Source organism: Sapajus apella, unplaced genomic scaffold (assembly GCF_009761245.1).
Source record: "Sapajus apella isolate SASKATOON/1434 unplaced genomic scaffold, GSC_monkey_1.0 scaffold23, whole genome shotgun sequence".
NCBI classification, from domain to species: domain Eukaryota; kingdom Metazoa; phylum Chordata; class Mammalia; order Primates; family Cebidae; genus Sapajus; species Sapajus apella.
This window is the reverse complement of record NW_022436963.1, coordinates 25,520,089-25,539,730: the sequence shown is the minus strand read 5'-3', so window position 1 is coordinate 25,539,730 and position 19,642 is coordinate 25,520,089. Positions and strand designations below refer to the sequence as shown.

The 19,642-nt window shown below is 35.8% G+C and overlaps 1 protein-coding gene across 1 annotated transcript in view; it reads left to right on the top strand.

Moving 5' to 3' along the window:
• Nucleotides 1-19,642, top strand: part of CNTN3 (contactin 3) — a 330,613-nt gene that overhangs the window by 78,304 nt on the left and 232,667 nt on the right. Inside the window, exon 2 of the mRNA XM_032290493.1 lies at nucleotides 8,416-8,550. Within this exon, the coding sequence (XP_032146384.1) occupies nucleotides 8,496-8,550 (55 nt within the window). The 5' untranslated portion in view covers nucleotides 8,416-8,495. The remainder of the gene's footprint in view (nucleotides 1-8,415; nucleotides 8,551-19,642) is intronic.

Below are 19,642 nucleotides of genomic sequence, written 5' to 3'. Positions count from 1 at the left end.
CCACCATGCCCAGCTGATTTTTTGTATTTTTAGTAGAGACGGGGTTTCACCATGTTGACCAGGATAGTCTCGATCTCTTGACCTCGTGATCCACCCGCCTTGGCCTCCCAAAGTGCTGGGATTACAGGTGTGAGCCACCGTGCCCGGCCCTGAAATTATCTTTCTATTCTCTGTACCTGAGCCCCCACAGTTTTCCTCCCCAGAGATAACTGCTTTTACCAGTTCTCATATATCATCCAAAAACTATTTTGTGTATTTATAAATGTATATGCTGTATACACACTGTATACAGCAAGTATGGAGACAAAATACCCACCCATTTTTTTTTTTGCACACAGTGTATTTTTTGTAGTTTACTGTGTCTTTGAAATATTATCATTTAATTCCAAAGAGAGTTGTTGCAGTCTTCTACTTTAATGCCTATTATAGTGATGGTGCATTACTGCAATGCATGTGCAGTGGAGTTGTTTTTGTTTTTTTTTTTTTTGAGGTGGAGTCTCGCTTTGTTGTCCAGGATGGAGTGTAGTGGCATGATGTCAGCTCGCTGTAACCTCTGCCTCCCAGGTTCAAGCAAGGAGGCTGCCTCAGCCTCCTGAACAGCCTCCATTCCCGGGTATTTTTTGTATTTTTACCAGAGACAGGGTTTCACCGTGTTAGCCAGGATGGCCTCAGTCTCCTGATCTGCTCACCTCAGCGTCTCAAAGTGCTAAGATTACAGGGCATGAAGTTTTTTATGTTAATAGTCAAGTCCTTTCCCTTTACAGAAGAGGTAACTGAAATTACACTTTCAATTGCCAGTTACATTAATACAGACTTTTAAAAATATATGAAATATCAGGTTATACTCTATGGTTCTCTAATGATCTGATTACTTAAGCATTCCATTTGGTATCTATTGTGTGGGGAAAAAATGTCGTAAGTACACAGTTTCTATATGTATTTCTCTTTGACAGATTTGTTCACCCATCCGTGTCTCTATTTCTTTATCTGAAAAATGAGGGTGATAACAGAATGATCCCCATGGGTGGTGGTGAAGATTGTAGTAGCTTAATATATAGGAAGCACTTAGAGCAGTGCCTGGCACATAATGGGCACTCCATAAAAGTTAGTGATTATTGCATTACTATTTAGTTTCCTTCCTGGTATTGCAAAATTGTCTTTGCAGAAAAACATTTATATTATATTATGTTGTTAAGCTATTTTTAAATCCTAAGTAAATATATGGTAGCAAGGAATGTTGTTATGTAGACTTAGGAAAGGAGGTTGGGAATAATTTCCCATTGAATCAAAGGGGAGGAAAAGCTACATACCCTTTATAATAATTTAATTTTGTCTATGTTCATTCTGTTTCATGTTTATCTTGGAAGATGTCATGAAAAAGAATATATCACAGAAGTTGCTTATCCTTTAGTTTTCTTTTCATCATAAATATAGTGAGAGCCTAAAGTCTAAGTTCCTTATATGTGTAAAGGTTATTTTCAGGGAAAATATGACACATAAAAAATGTTGTAAAAAACCACCTTAGATTCGGCTACCTTGAAAAAACATTAGATAGTGCTGTTCTTTTTCAGGGATGATGACTTGCTTTCAAAATTCTGCAACACTGTTGAAACTTGAACTTGCTCCTAAACAAAAGTCTTATTTTGTGAAACATGCTACAAGGGGTGTTATTGCAGTCAAGTAGAAGTAGTCGTGCATGATCGCTGAGAGGCTTGTAAAGCAATGTGCCCTGGAATTGACCAAGTTAATTTGAGGTTTTAAAGCAAAGCAAGAACATTGAAGCAAACCTTTTGTCAAATATACTTAAAAAGTGTTGACAGTTATCTAATATTTTGAAGCATGTCGGTTGGTATGATTGGGCAACTGTGTCTTGTCCCTTCAGCTTGCACTTGGATGAAACTAGTGGAACCAACTGAAAAACAGCCTTGTAATTTTTTTCTGGTGTAGCATCAGTGATGTTGGTCTTGCCAGAGATCTCTCTGAGTTGGGGATAAATTGAAAGAAACTCTGAAACCAACACATAGTATCTCAGAATATTCTGGCAATATTTTTGTATAGCTGCCCCATCTACTGCAGTGTACACACGAGAGCTCTGATACTATTCGCTGCTACTTAGGTCTACCGATTGCTGGGAGACCAAAAGCAAAATTTAACAGAATGTCAGAGATGACATGCCTCAACATATAAAAACAATGTCATAAGCTTCTTTGTCAAGTTTTTCAACAGTAACCTTCTCAGGAATATTTGTTTCTTTGAAGAGGGTTTACTTTCTCTTCAATTTGTATAATTTAGATTTATTTCCATTTTCATAAAATGTTCATTAATTTATGCCTGAAAAATAAACAAGAAATAAATCTTTTAATACATACGCATGAACACACATCTATATAGGTGTACACATATATACATATTATTCCTATGGAAAAGAAATTATTTTTCAGTGCAATAAAGCATGGAGGACATACAAGTTGGCTTATGTCTTTCTATGTGTATTTGGACTACAGAGATAGATGTGTTCATAGATTTGGCTGATTCTAAAAAGGAACCTTAACCTACAAAAGGTTACAGATCACTATTTTTTGAAGATTATAGTCTAGTTAGAGAGAAAAGCCATCATCTATGTAATACAATAGAAGGTGTTGGAGTGCTGAGGGTCAAGGGAGAGAATACAAAGTGCTGTAGGTGTCTATAGGAGCACGGCATGACTTCCTGCTGGCACTCACCCTGTTTGTCGATTGTTCTACTGTCAACACAGAAACGTGGATATGGAAGATCACATCAAACTGGGTGCATTCTATTCTTCCCTGTTTGCTGCTGAACATTTGTGAACTGCAGAAGAGATGGGTGGGTTTATGAAGAATTTTGGATTTGGAGCCCAGAGTTGATGTGACTTTCATCACCTGTCTGGCCAGTTTTCAGCAGTAGGGGGAGGCAGGGTTAGTATGCAGAATGGATGAGCTACATCTCGGAAAGATGTGAAGATTGTGGATAAGTGAATGGTTGAGTGATTATGAATGAACAAATGGGTTGTGTGATGCATGATTTGTGGTCTGGCAGGATATACAGTCTCAACAAGCCAAAATAATCATTAACTAGTTGACTACCAGCTAGTATGGTTGCATACCATGAGAGTGAGTTAATGTAAGTTTTAAAAGATTGACAATACAACGCCGAAAGTTATCAAACTTTTGTCTGTTAATAATTGAATATTTTAATATAATAAATGTCTTTAGTCTGCTCAAGTTTTTTTGGTGAAGATTAGAAATAATATATATTCATAAATGTAAATTGTTTCTAAAGTATCAAAATTGGAGGTGACTTTTTGTGGATGTGAGATAGGGTGGTGTATTAAGCAGTCCTTTCAGTTAAAATTGCTGTAGGGTTTTTCTCTTTGAGAAAGAAAATGCTTGTTAGGTACATGTTATCTGAAAGAAGTGTTGCCAAATCATTCTCATACCTAAACTTTATCCATATAAAGAAATGTAACTCTTAGTATTTGCCAAGATGACATTCAAGGTTGTCTGTATACATTAAAAATAATAATACATATCAATATTTCATGATATCTGCCGTCTTAGTAGCAGTTTTGTCAAGTATATGACAAGCCACAAATGGTTTCTTCCTTCTTTTAGAGCAACCAGGAACAACTATTTAGGGCATTTTTGGTTTTCAGTCCAAGGTCTAGCATTTTTTTAGCTCAGCTGACATTAAGAATAGATAGTACAGTTGTCAATATGCACTAAATTTGGGGGCTATTTAAAGATTGCCATGAGAACGTGTTGTGAATATATTAAGCTTTAGCCCTTAAATGCAAATGTCTATTAGCAGAGAAAATTCTAAAGGGTATCTATTTTTTCTTTGGCTTAAAACATTCCTGTGAATAGTAGAATATTCTTATTGTAGCAGATGACATTTTGATTTGTATTTGTCTTGCTTCAGTAGCTTCCTTTATATTTATTTTAGCTTTGTGATTTCAGAGTGGGATGAGCTTTAATGTGTCCTTTCTCTCCATGACAATACTTGGCAATGCTGAGAAGTCAGATTGTGATTGTATTAATTACCTTCATTATTTATAAAGTCAGTGTCCTACTTTAACATTGATTAAAAATAAGCAACGTAATTTTAAAAATCTTCCTGAACGACAGTTCTTTTTAACCTCAAACTTTATACAGTGCATGCACGTGTGCACATATAAATGAATATTATATGAGTATTAACATTTCTCTTAAACTCTTTGTCTATTGTTTTTTAGTTTCTAATTTCTGTGAATTTGTGGGTGAGCATAAAAGTGGTATGTTGCAACATGTGTTCTCTTTTCATCTTGTTAAGAGTGAGTTAACATAAGTTCTAAAAGATTCACAATACAACACCCATAGTTGTCAAACTTTTATCCATTAATGCAGATTATAATATGTCTACTTTGAATGTTTATTTCAAACATGATTTTTCGCCTCCCTGGTTAAACTTGCAGTTAACCTTTCAAGGGCTTTAATCTGAGACTTAATACCCTTAGCCAGGCATACAAGATTGACTTCCATACATCTGCCGTCTCATTCATACCACACTCAGCTTTGCCATGTGTATTTCATCTCTTTAGCCTTCTTCCTGTTCATGCACCCCAAAGGCAAGAAGACACCATGAGCACCTAGGCCACAGGGCCTTTGCATATTCTGTTTCCTACGTCCAGAGGTGATTGTTAAAATATTTAACCAGCAATAGGGCATGCATACTGATCAATCCAAAGTGACATGGCTAGAGCAGGATTCTGGAAGCCCTCTACTGAGCCTTTTGGTTGGCTCCAGAGAGGTGTGGTGGGGTCTTACAATAGCATGGAGATAGGTAATAGTTGATGGGGGAGTAGTGTCCAGACATTAGCTACTCACAGGCCTATCTGCCACCTCACAAATCCATACCAAGTACTTGTCTACACCGGGAAAATGTCTTCCTTCCCTCACTGCAGCACATCCGCACACCTCATTATGTCATCTCTTCTTTTCTTCTTCTGTACTCCACTTCTTCAGACAGGCTTTCCCTAACTGTCCTGATGAGGACTGTTCTCATTTAGGCTTGCATAGAAACGTCTACCCCTCTGCTGTACCTTTCACAGTGGGCAATTTATGAATACCTCGTACTCATTTAAACAAGGTGTCACTCCCAATAGCTGACACACTCCAGGAGTATGAGGACTCTCAGTCTTCTGACAATCCCATCACCACCTTCACCTCCCTCTAGAATTGTAATCCCAGACACTAACAGGTACTTAATAATTTTTTATTGAATGAGTGAGTTTTCAAAAATAATTTGGAACTTCTTGGATATGTTTTAAATGAAACCAGTGTACATGTTGTCTTGGGAATGGATTGTTTGGAAGATAACATTTTTGAAAACAATCACCTTCTTTATGCCTTCTTGGATACTTTCCTGAAACAATTTTCAAATGGTGGCCAGATCCCGTGCTGTGACTTATCCTTTGGTTCCAGTAGAAATGCTTTTCACTCACTTGATATCCAGTGCAAAGATGTAATCTCCTGAGTGACTCATTCACTGTTCTTAAAGCTCAGCAAGAAACATTGCTTGAAGGCCTCCTGTAAAAGGGTATTTGGAACATTGGAGCAACCAGTGATGAGTAAACTGAGGCCGAGTTCTCTCTTTAGCTCAGTAGCGACTAAAACAGCTGAGTCAGTAGCAGCTGCTGAGTCAGAGATTTATCAATCAATCTAGTAATTTACTCTTTATCTTATTTATAAGAGTTTATAATATTCTCTTTTCCCATTTCAGTATTAGGGCACAGACCATGTATTTTTTTTTTCCTCCAAATGACATAGGGCAGAGCTTTACATATTGAATAGTTTTTGATACTAAGGATGAGGATGATAATGGCAATGTTACTGCAGAATTCTTTGCTAGAGATTCCCCTTCCATTCCTAAAATTCTCAACTACCTATTCTTTTTAAATCTGTTATTCTGTTATCACCAAATTCTTTCTAAGTTAGATTTCATCCATACACTGGTTAGCTATAACCTTTTCAAGAAAGGAAGTACCAGTTCAATTAATGTACTCCTCAATCCTTTCCAGTGGTCGAGTCCTACCTTTGTCCCCAGACTTTAGTGCATGTTACTATCATTTCCTAGTTTCTCATGAGCCTTAGACATATATACGTATGAAATTAATGTATCTCATGTTTCACATGCCTTTTATGACTAGTTAGCATTGTATTTTATTTGATAATTTAAAAAATATTCTTGGTTTTCTACTATATCTATCTATATGTATATGCATGTTGGTGTGTTTCATCTTTCTCATGATTTTTGGACCACGGTGTCTTCAAATGCATGATTAGAAAACAAACTATGGCTGTCAGTTATAAATTAAATCTAATCTAGAATGATTTCAGTTATCATTTAAGTTAGTAATTGAAAATAATTATGGATACAGGATATGTCATTGAGTGAACAGAAGAAGGAAGGCAAGATACCTGAGACCCTTTGGTCCAAGCAGGGAAAATCAACCATTGGAAAGGCTTGAGCAGTATATTGATTGATTGAGGTGGCATGTGTGTCTCTTCCTTGTATATTTTAATTATTCAATAATTTTGGCCATCAGTCACCTAGGACCTGATGCTATTAAAAATAACTTCAAAAAGCCTGTTTTCCATGCACAGTGTAGGAGACACTGCCTGTGCCCCACTCATCCTCTTGTCGTCATCACTTCAGTGCACACACCATTTTTAATAACTAGCATATGCATTCTTTCCTTTTCTTTTTTTTTTTTTTTTTTAACATCTGGAGTTACTTACTGCACTAGTAGGAGGTTATAAGTACTGGGCAATTATTACTGTCCTGGGAGTTGGTGTGTAAATACCCTAGCTGCCTTGCCCCTTGGCAAGAATAACTTAGGGATAATGCTTGGATGACTCTGAGGCATATGTCCTACAGGAACTGGACTTCCAGAGTTTATTCCTATGGGAATAAACTCCAGTTATTCATGGTGTTAGGAGGCTTTATATTTCACCCGTTCTAGGCTGCCTTCCTTTTCTTATCTTACTTCCCTATCCTGACTGTTTTTGTCCTTCAGTTACCAAGTAAATTACTTGCAGTGGAGTTCATTTTGTCATGTTTATGTTGTGGAACCCAAACTGAGACACACAGTTTGCAGCAATGGGGGTACTGAGAGGTTAAAGATCAATGGTACTGTAAGCTGTTAACCTACAGTCTTAGAGCAGTAGTTCTCAATTGTATTTTCACCTCCTTCAGATTCCAGTGGACCTAGAGAGAGTGAGGCCTAATGCTTGGCATTCTAGCCACAATTCCATCTCTTACATCCTACCGAAGAATATATATTAGATTGCAGGCACCCAAAAACATTACTATAGGAATGATGACTTAACATATTATTTTAAGTACATATTTTTCAAGTTGTCATATTTTTGGTCTTTGAGTTCTTATTATTTGTGATGTACTTAATATCTGATTGCATATGCCACATGTCAGGAACTCATTGTTGAGAACCACTGTCTACAGGAGGTTGAGTTCTCCCTTTAGCTCAGTAGTGACTGAAACAGCTCAATCAGTAGCAGCTACTGAGTCAGAAAGTTGTACCCGTTCCTTTACAAAACTTTAAAGTCATTAATTCCCTGTGTGGTACCAGCTGAGTTTCAGGAGTCCAGAGAAGATTGTCTGATTTTAGGTGTGTGTATACAGCCTACTTGATCATTAACCATGCAGCTGAACTAGTTTTAAGTGGCCATTCAAAATGATACAAGACTTTAACATAATTATTTCTTCTCAACCAACATATTCAAGTTTATGAAAATTCACGAAAACAAAAAAGAAAATGGTTTCATTTGCAAGGTTCTCAGACTGAACATTTTCTACCGTTAGCATTTTAAAATCTGTTTTACACAGCATATGTAATTGGGAGCTTTCTGCAGTTGTCTTAAAAATAGGTCTAAGATGGACATTGATAATGCTATCTGTAATTTGCATGCTTTACTAGGAATTCAGAAACTACAAAAATTAGTGCTTCAAGATACTTGCTTATTTGACTCTATTAGTTTTGTCAAAATGCTATCATTAGAGAAAATGGAAAAAGTTAGAATTTTAGGTTAATGTTTTCTTTCTTGAAATCATCTAGCAAAAGTTTTAATTGATATGTTAAAATTTAATATTTTATTATTGGTAAACATATGTAATTCTATAAGATCACTTCCATCTGCCTATGAGTTACATGTTTTGTAAGTATCTACATTTTAAGTGTCTTCTATTTTATATCAAAATGGATTTGTTTTTTCTGAGGATTTTCAGTGTCTCTGAATGATAAACAATTTTTACGAAAAGAAGAAAACCTTTTTTTAAAGTAGCTATTCTGTTTCTTTTTTTTTTTTAAACTAATTGCTTTGTACATATATTTTACAGATTAAAGGATTTACCTGAAGACAAAGCATTCTATTCATCAGAGACTGGACAAGAGTAACTCTTGCTTTTGGCAATTAAAGATGATGTTGCCATGGAAACAGTTGATCCTGCTTTCATTCATTGGCTGCTTAGAAGGTAACAAAATCCTGTATTTTTTAAGTTGTGGTTAGAGGTATACTCAAGTCATATGCTTACATAATTTTAGGATGTTGAAATAAAATCCTATCAATAGCAAAGAAAAACAAATCTTTTCCCCACAAAAGGAAAATGGAAATTCTCTAATCCAAAAATTGGGTTCTCATTCCTCCCCTTATTTTTGTAATCCATTTTTATTTCCATAGCAAATATGGAACAACCGATATTACAGATTTACTGTAATATGCTTTTGGTATTATGAATATAACACCAAAATTTGAGCATTTTAATTTGTGACATGCTTTTTCAAAGGAGCTTGAAGATGCAAGATCTCACATATAAAGGAGAATATAAATTTAAAGAGTGCTGGTATTTTTATGTGCAAATATAAAAACAATACTGTTTTATTTTTAGCAAATAGCTTATCTAAAGGACCAAAACTGAATATAGATACAATTATCTTTTTTAATTTGGGACAATTTGAAATTTAGAACAAAGTAGAGAGAAAATAAAAGTCTCATCTTTGACACATACAAAAGCAATTATTACAAATCATTTGTTGTATTTCCTTTTGTTAATTTTATTTTATTTTTTCTGGAGAAATAAATAAGTGAAGAATTTTTTGAAAATAGTGTATATACAACTTAGGTTTGATTTTATTTTGTTTTCCCTCTTTTTATGATATTCTCAAACACCAAAAAATTTGTATCAATAATACAATGAATGAATACATCTGTAGGTATAATTTAGATGTAGCTATTGTACCATTTTACTGTATTTCTTCTCTATATATGTTTATGAATGTGTATTTACTCCTTTTCTCTATCTACTTATTTTTGGCTAACCCATTTGAAAGTAACTTACAAAAATGATCACTCCTGAAAATTCAGCACTCATCTCCTTAGAAGACCACCTTTCTACATAAGCGTAGTTTCTTCATGATAACTGAGGAAACTAACAAAAAAGTAGCCTGAGACTATTCTAAGAGGAGGAAATCAGTTTGGAATGAGGCCAGATGCAATAGTCAGATAAGACACATGTTATTTAAAGACATGAATAGACTGGAGTAGACTTTTGGGCTCTTATGTCAAACTTCAAACAGTCTTCAAATATTTACATGATAATATATAGCAAAAATCCATAATCAATAATAATTATAGATGAAAACTTTTAAGTTTTAAAAGAATGATTTTTTTTTACAGTTTTTACAGATTTTTACTGTGATGCCTCAATTTTGTTTCTAAAACGTTTTTCATTGACTGCTACTCATCTAGCACTGAAGAGAAAAGGAATAGTTGTTTAAAATTTTCTGATGTTCAAATGGGCTTTGGAAAAATTTCAGTAAAATATTTTATTCTTGGAGTCTTTTCTTCATTTATAAAGTTTAAAATATAATTTCTGCCTTAGGAAAAGAAACAAAAGTGACAGAAAATATACTGCAACAGTATTATTGTTTATGATAGTAAAATTTGTAAAAGCAATCTTGAAATTTTCCAAGTAGGTGAGGAGACATACTCAGAAAGATGGGTAATTGGGTTCTTATTCCTCTCCTTTTTAATCCATTTTTATTTCCATAGCAAATACGATGACATCCGATATTTGGAAAGAGGAAGACATACTCAGAAAGTAGAAGTGTAGCAGAAGAAAATGAGATTAGCTTTTAAAAGATTTCAAATATTTAGTTGTAATTTTACATTATGTGCAAATTGTATTGTGTTTCAGCATTTTTGAGAAACGTTTTACATATTTATGAACAAATATATAGAAAAAACAATGTCCATTTTAGTAAGATGTGAAGACATCATAAAAAATTTAAAGGTTAACTTATTCTCTAGATATGGTGGTAAAATGTTATAAGGATTTGTAAGAGAGAATTGGATTAATTTACATGTGCCAAACTATATATAATCATACATATTTGCACAAATATGTACATACGTTTCAATATTACATAATTATACATGTAACTATATGTAATGTGTTGACCCCTGAACTCAATATTTGCCTCTTTACAGAATTAGACATGCAATGGAGGCCTATGTTCATATTTATATGTATATATACACTTAAGCCTATTATAATTGAGACAACAGATCATACTATGTGCAATAATTTAGATAATCTTCATTAAATCATTTTTTTAAATTCTTACTACTGTAATTAAGGATAAAATACATGGTCACCAAGCATAAACTTTGGCTTACTTTAGTATTGTAGATTTAGTCATGGACAACACATGCCTACAAAATTCACATATTTGGGCTGCTTTTTTTCATAATGATACTTGCAATGCATACAAATACAACCCAAGACTACTGACACACATCTTTAAATGCTTTCAGTCATAGCATTCATCCTGTTCTATGCAAATGTGAATGAATTTCTGTACTTGTCTTCCCTTAATAGTGATTAAGGAATGCTTTGAAAGCAAAATAAACTTTTTAAGTTCTTCCCGAAATGATTGAGGAGTATTTTTCATTTGGTTCTAACAGCACCACTTTTATAATCTCTTTGAAAATGTTCAAGAATGCCTGTGGACTGCCATTAGTCTCAAAACATATTTGGAACTTTGTGAGTTTGTGGTGTTGGATGTGGCACTTCGAGTAAGCAGTTGTCATAAACTCAAATGGCTGTCATTTCTTCTGTAGTATTTGTACACAGTATACTATGATTTGATAGCATTGATACCAGTAGAATGGAGATGTCACTGATTCCTGCTTATAAATCTTGACCTCCTCCATGTTTTTTCAGATAAACTTACTTAAATCATCCCCTCTATTGCAGCAGCCTAAACCCTGAATTGCTTTTCATTTATACCATTTAAATCTTGACAGTTTATCTGAGTATGCTTGTGAGAATCACTAAAAGATGCCAACATTGTTGGTGTATTTTGTTCTTATAACCTTGATCATTGATAACTCCACATATTGGATATTTTGTAAGCTTCATGGTGACTAAGAAGATAGGTAGGGAACTTAAAAAATATGTATTGCAAGTGCTATTAAAGTTCAACAAACACATAAGCTTAAATACAACCTACAATTTTATTTAGCTTTGAAAATAGTAGTCTCAAAAGTGTCTGTTGATCAGTTAACTGATTCCTGCAAATAAAGTGCTCATTCAAATGAATTTAATTGACTGTTGCCTAAGTGGTAAGCTGTCTTAAAGTACTCATCGCATAAAAGTGTTTTTAAATATCCCTGAGCAGGAAGTCTGTTGAAAGCAAATGAATCGAAGCTGGTATGTTCACAGAGGGTGGGTATCATCACAGGAGATCAAGATAGGGAGGTGTTTGCCTAGTGACAGCAACCAAGGAGATGGTTAAGTGAAGTATGGAGAGTTAAATGAAAGGAGACAGGCCAGAACCCAGGGTGAAGTGGGAGAGCTTACAAAAGATTGAACAGAGATGGGGAAGGATCTCCAGTGCAGCAGGATATCGTGGAAATTAAGGAAGCAGTTCAGGAAAAGGGAGAGGTGGAAGAAGAGGATGTCTCAGGAACAGCCACTGAGGCTTCTGAACAGGAAGCCGTGAATTACTGGAATTTAGAGCTTTAAGGAAGACATATTTGGTAAAGAATGAAGAAAATACATTGAGGTCCATGATACTTTGATAAAATTGAATTATATTTACTTACATATGCGTATGTGTACAGTTGAGCCTAGCACATAGCACAATATGGGTGTTAGTGTTACTGAACTGCTTTCCTGGTGCAGTAAAGCCAAACATCCACACCAAGGCTTTGCAGTGGAAGAAAGATGAGTGTTTATTTGCAGGTAGCCAAGCAAGGAGAATCGGGCAGCTCACATTTAAGACCTGACCTCCTCAGTGGCTTATAAGCAAGGGTTTTTAAAGGTAGTGATAAATTTCAGAAAAGCAGAAGTTACAGGTCAAATCGTAAATCAGAATATAAAGATTATACATTGGTTTGGCCTAAAAAGGTGGGTATCTTGAAGTAAGAGGAGATGGAGGTTATAGGTCCCTCTCCTAGGTAGATTCCGGCTCTCTGATTTGAGTTAGGTTAAGGAAGTAAAGCTTTGTCTAAAAACTTGGAGTCAGCAGAAAGGAGTGTTAAGTTAGGCCTGTGGGCATGACTTCCTCTGAGGCCCTCAGGAAGAAAATTTAGAACAAGGAACTCTGGTCAGGGTTCAGTCATTATTTCTCCCTTATCTGAGGTCTATATGCGGAAGAGTCGATTTGGTAAAGGCCTGTGTTACTGAAAAACAGCTCAGAGACATATATTAAGCGTTATCTTTAGTTTCTGTAGGCGCCAGACATCTTGTGACTCCAACCACCTTGGCTATTGTTTTAAGCTATTAGTATGTTCTTACTTACCAAGTTGCTCATTTGCTCCTCAAGGCTAGCTCAGTGCCTGGAATTTCCCTTGAAGGAACTCAAGATTTTTCTTTACTTCTCTGCTTGGGAAGGCCAACCAAGTCCCTAAGAAGGATCTCTGCCCCATCTCAATAGGTGTGCTGACTCCCACCCTCTAGTAGGAAAATCTGTGTATGACTTTAACTCCCCAAAAACTTAACTGTTATACCTATAGCCTACGGTTAACCAGATGCCTTACCAATAAAATAGTTGATTAACACATGTTTTGTATGTTATATGTATTATATTCTGTATTCTTATAACAAAGTAAGCTAGAAAAAGAGACAATGTTATTAAGAAAATCATAAGGAAGAGAAAATGTAGTTACTATTTATTAAGTGGAGGTGGAACATCATTAAGGTCTTCATCCTCATCATCTTTACATTGAATGGACTGGGGAGTAGGAGGAAGAAGAAGAGTTTCTCTTGCTGTCTCAGGGGTGGTAGAGGCAAAAGAAAATCCATGCGTATGTGGACTCGTGCAGTTCAAAGCTGTGTAGTTCAGAGATCAACTGTATTTACATGCATATCTGTGTGTATTCCAGGCCTGCCCATGTTGTAGATGACACAGTGGGGTCTAGAACATTCCAGGTACTTGTTCAAAGTCACACAGCTTGTTATTGACTCAGTAGGGATTTTTCTAGACTGCCTGAATTTTCATCTAGGGGGCTTTCAGCTGCACTAAGCCTTTTTTCAGTATGGTGTGTTGTACCTTCTTTTACAGAAAATAACCAAGATTTCCTCGTTGGTGATGGGTAAGAGAGAGTACTGATACTTCTCGGTGAATGGGAGACAGATGTGCATGCACACAAAAACCTAGGTGTGCAGTGGGAGGAGTTGAGTAGAGTTGTCTTTTGAAAATATTTCTGAAGATTTTCAACTTCTAATTGTTCTCAAGGTGAAAAGCCTTAAGTGAATGGTCAAACACTGAACTTACCCAGGAAGGCAGGGATGCCAAAAGGAAAATGACTTCTTCTAGATAGAGTTGCTACTAAGTCAAAAAACTTGAAGATTTGTTGAAATCAACTGGCTAGGAATTACCTTGGCATGCCAGCTGGCTTAGTGGATCACAATTCCATTCCCAGATGGAATTTCATTCATAGATGGAAATGGACACAAATGTGTATTTCCTTTATACTATGTGTGTGCCATCTTGCCAATAATGATATGAGTTTGATGGTATGAAATGCTCACCAGTGTGTAAAGAGGCCATTTCCTCATGATTATCAGTTGCTAGTCATTGTCTTGAAGATTACATACAAGTAATGACCACCATCGTTTGACTGTCTTCAAAGGTGGGCACTGTGTGAGGTATTTTACATGTATTTTTCTGTAATTCTCATTTCAACTGTGCAGTGTCTAGCTCACACATATTTTCTGTGTTCTGTTTCCTTTGAGTTTTAAAAATTTTCTTTTTGCTTGATATAACATTTATACCCTATGTGAATTTCTTGCCGAAAACCATGGATGTCTTACTCCCTGTAGGGTTGTAGTCTATGAATCTGGAAATTGTGCTGTATCTATATGGCATTGCTGAGTTGAGGATTGCTAGACCTTTGATTTTTTGTTTGTAAGAAGGTAAAATTTGACTTTATGACTAAATCTCTGGATTTTTAAAAAATGAAGCCATTTAATTTAAAGGAAGTGTTTTTCTCCCCCTGAAGTTCTTTAATCCAAATTTAAGAAGTGTACAAGATAGGTTTGGCCCAAAAGCCACTACATGTAGCTGTGCAAACCCAAATCCCCAGTGTCTATGATAGGTCATATACATATCATATGATTGTAGAATTTCTGATTTGCAAAAACTTGAAAAAACAAACTAGCCCAGGTCCTATCTGAAAAGCAGACCCAAAGCTCAAATTGAGATGAAGGGACTGAGATGTGGAGTGAGTGCAGGCAGCCAGCAGGTGACTGATTTGAATCATAACTTTGGAAGATTTAGACTAAAGTAAGAATTCCTTGTTGATTATTTGTTAACCAAATTCATAGTTTGCAAAATGATTTCCCATGGATTTGTGGATGTTTTGTAAAAATATTCATTCCATGGGAATAGTAATACTTGTGCAAATGCTGACCCTTCTTGAGGGTAACTTTAACCACAGTAAACATTCTTAGAGATCTGAGTGGTGAAACACCAAGCAGACCTCAGAATTTTTATTTCATTTTGTTTTAATGCCTCAGGCAACTGTTACTTTCAAATAAGTCATTAAAATGCAGAAATGGGACTTTAGTTCAGCACTCCAAAGTTTGCAAAAGATTACTATTAGGGTGTTATTGCTGTTGAAAGTACTATTTTTGTATATACTTTTGTGAAGCTACTCCTGTCTTGTACCTGTATTGATGGCACTCAGAAGGGAGTGTACGGGGTATAGGTGACCAAGAATCTGCAAACTGCCTCACAGTTAACTGCCAATGACAGTAGATGCCTCTGTAAGGACACAGTCAGGGCGTTACATTAAGAATCATAGACACAGTCATCAAATTCACTTCTGCTATATGTTAATATTATTGTATAATGAATTATTTTATAGTTGGATGCGTACATTACAGTTGGAGATAAGTGTATCTGATTAGGGTTGTGTCAGGAAATCCAAAGGCTTTGTGTGATCAACTATACCATTTTGTAAATCAAAACCGTCTGCAATGATGCGTAAGTACACATACACACACCTACAGACCCAGGGAGATTCCCAGCCAAATGCTAATTTACTGAGTTTTCATACACACACATACACACACACACACACACACACACACACCCCTGAAATATACACACACACACATATATATATATCTAACAGGTATGCTAAGAGGTTAGAAGAAGTATATGTTAAATATGGTCACTATCTTCTGAAAGTATAAAGCTCAGGGATGAGGATAAGAGTGAAAAACAAGTAAATGTAATATATTACGTATAGGATAACAATATTGGGTTGAGTAAAATGCACAAACATTTTTCTAGGGATTCATAATGAGGAAGGATTACTACAAGGGAGATAGTGAAGAAGGGTGGATGAAAGAATTAAGAGCAGAGTTTCCTCAGACTTTCTTACACAGTTTGGTGGCTTCTCACACATACTACCAAATGCTTCTTCCAGAACTTTTTTGGTGCTACCAAAAAAGTATAGAGAGATTTCTATCTAGCTCATCCTCCATCCTTGAGGATTGCTTATTTATAATCTGTCCATTATTAAGGAAAACAAGAATTAAAAGGACACCGGGCATGGTGGCTCATGCCAATAATCCCAGCACTTTGGGAGTCCAAGGTGGGTGGATCACCTGAGGTCAGGAGTTCAAGACTACCCTGGCCAACATGGTGAAACCCTGTCTCTACTAAAACTACAAAACTTAGCTGGGCATAGTGGCGTGTGCCTGTAATCCCAGCTACTTGAGAGGCTGAGGCAGGAGAATCCCTTGAATTCAGGAGGCAAAGGTTGCACCACTGCACTCCAGCCTGAGCAACAGAGCAAGACTCCATCTCAAAAAAAAGGGTTAAAAGGAGCACCATTTTTTTTATTCAGAGTGCTTAATTCCATGTCTATTTTCCATGTCTACCATTCCATTTCTAATTCCATGTCTTAATTCCATGTCTACCATTCCATGTCTATTTTCCCTTCATAAGTTGGCATTTGAGGATGCCCATGTGTTTGTTAACTAAACATATATAATGAAGAGGGATTTTGTTCTATGCTCTATAGCACTAAGAAACAATGCTTTTCAAAACAAAATAAAATGTGTTTTTATTTGGCAACATTATAGGTAGTACACAGTGTTTCTCTTCTCCTCCCTAAGGCTATAGAGGTAGCAGTTAGGCCGATTTGGGGAAGGCCCTCTTGTCTTCACTATATCTTGAGCCCAGTGATACTCTTTCAATTTTTAAGGTGGCTGTGTTTTTTCTTACATTGCCAATATTGGTTTTATTCCTAAGAAAAGGAAATGAAAGCGGTATCTTGCAGTTGTTACCCATTCCCTCCTAAAATAATCTGGGGTACTGGTGGGAGGAGAGAAAGCTTCTAGACCAAAACTTATCAAATTGGGGATAACAAACCATTGATGTTATAATGATATTAACATAGTAGTAGTTTATGTCTAGCATTTTAAAAAGTAGGGTAAAGCATATTGGATGGAATAGAATAAAGTAGACTAGAATAGCATATAAAGGAAAAAAGTAACAGTCCAGCATGCAGTAAGGATTAGTATTATTTGAAGAAATCTTTTTATCAGTTGTATGTTTACTTTGTCAGTTGTATGTTTATCAGTTGTATGCTTACTGTGTCTACAATTAATCATGATGATAATTACATTTTTAGTTACGAATCAATTAAAAATGAATTTGACAAATGTAAGCCTAGGCAACTCTAAGACATATCCACCTCTCTACACCACATAGTTCCAGTGCATTTTGAGGAAGATTGTTGTAATAGTCCATTTTCATACTGCTATTAAGAACTGCCAGAGACTAGGTAATTTGTAAAGGGAAAAGGTTTGATTGACTCACAGTTCAGCATACCTGGTGAGGCCTCAGGAAACTTACAGTCATGGCAGAAGGCAAAGAGGAAGCAAGACACTTTCTTCACAAGGTGTCAGGAAGGAGAAGAGCTGAGCAAACGGGGAAGAGTCCCTTATAAAACCATCAGATCTCATAAGAACTCACTCACCATCACTAGAATACCATGAGGGAAACTGCTCCCTTGATTTAGTTACCTCACAACATTGGGGATTATGGGGATTACAATTTAAGATGAGCTTTGGGTGGGGACACAAAGCCTACCCATGTCAGTTGTCCTTTCTGTTCTGCTTCATTACAGCTCCATATCTACCCCACAACCCAGCTTAATCCTCCCTGTAGTCTGGAAATATAAAATCAGGAACCTCGCTTAAGAAAAGAAACAGGGAGAGATAAGTAGATGGTGTTTTATACACTTAGACATTTGCAAACACAATGCTGGCTTCTGCTTACTAAGGTAGGGGCAGGAAGATATCATGGTGTTTTCTACTTTTTGAGATTAGAGCTGTAAAATACTACAAAATACAATCGCTGGATAGTATTAGTTCTTTTTTGTTGTTGTTGTTAGAGATGGCGTCTCACTGTGTTGCCCAGGTCGAACTGCAGTGGTGTGATTGTGGCTCACTGCAGTTGCAAACTCCTGGGCCCAAGTGATCCTCTCATCTTAGCCTCTCAAGTAGCTGGGACTATAGGCATGTACCACCACGCCCTGCTAATTTTTATTTATTTCTAGAGATGGAGTCTTGCTATGTTACCCAGGCTTGTCTCAAACTCTTGGCTTCAAGTGATCCTCTTGCCTTGGCCTCCCACAGTGTTGTGATTATAGGTGTGAGCCACCACACCAGGCCTAGTAGTAGTTCTTAATAGCTTCTCTATTACAACTCATTTGCAAAAGGAACTCTTTATTGGATAATTATTTTTCATAGAAACAGTGACCTTTCACTAGAGTTTGATATGAAACATTCTTTCTAAGATGCATAAAGAGAATTGTCTGGACCTAACAGGCCTTGACCCAAACTCTTTGGTAAAGAATAGAAAGTGTTAGAAATAATGGATTCCATAATAGAATTGAAATCATCTTTATTCAAACCTTTGAAAGTGATGTGTTAAAGAAATATTATAAAAAGAGTTGATTAATGCACTTTTTTTCATATGACAGGTGAGTACCTTGTGAATTTGCACATTTCAAAAATGTACAATGAAAGTACAATAGAAAGAGGGAATGTAAGTGTTCTTTTTTTTTTTCAGATAAATGGACCATGGATTGTCTTATCCTGGTGTATTGTACACATTACATATTGCATCCAACAATAGAATTCTAACTTTTTTTTTAATCATGTAGAGTTGCTATTAAGCTGTCTAGCTAGAAAGGTATAATTATGGTCTGAGAATTATAGAAGGATGTCATGGAGGTTTAAAAACATTAAAGCTCACATTCATAAAAAGACAATAGCATGAATTTAAGTGCAGAAAGCTGTGAAGTACTATGAAAACATTTTAATCTCCAAAGACTCTAACCCATCTCCTCCCACCTTGTTTTTCTGCCAAAAACATTATGTCCTGCACTACAACTATAAATTAGATAACCATTTCATTCAACTGCAAAGAACATTTCAACAAGCAAAAATATAGCCATTGGATTTAAAAAGTATCAACATAAAACATTGGGTACTCTTAAAAGTACTCTCAAGTCCTCTTCTCTTACTGAATTATATTACAGATTAATATTAATCAGTCCAGTGAAATAGATAATACCTTTCATCAAAATCTGTGATTTGTTTACTAAAGCAAAGTGCCAAAATCAAGATACTTAACTTTAAACACAAAACGTTTGTACCTGTATTTTGATATGTGTGGGCATTTTTGTGTTCCCTTAAGCAGGTTGCAATCAGAGAATTAATGCAAGTCTTGGTAGAAATCTGCATGCTTTGAAAGGGCTCTGCCATTCCAGGGAGGAGTATTGTTTTACTTGAACATTTATTTATTTCTAGGCCCTGTGAAGCTTAACCAGTCTCTGTCAGTTTCAATTCCCTAATTATTGAATGCCACTTCCCATGCAATTTCTTTATTTCTGTTTATGAATAAAACAGGAAATAAATATAGAGAAAAATCATGTAGTGAACTATTAATGTCTCAATTTAAAGGATTTTCATCATTTTTATTGGTGTCATTTTGCTCTTATATTCCAGGTGCCTGCTATACCCCAGCACTTTT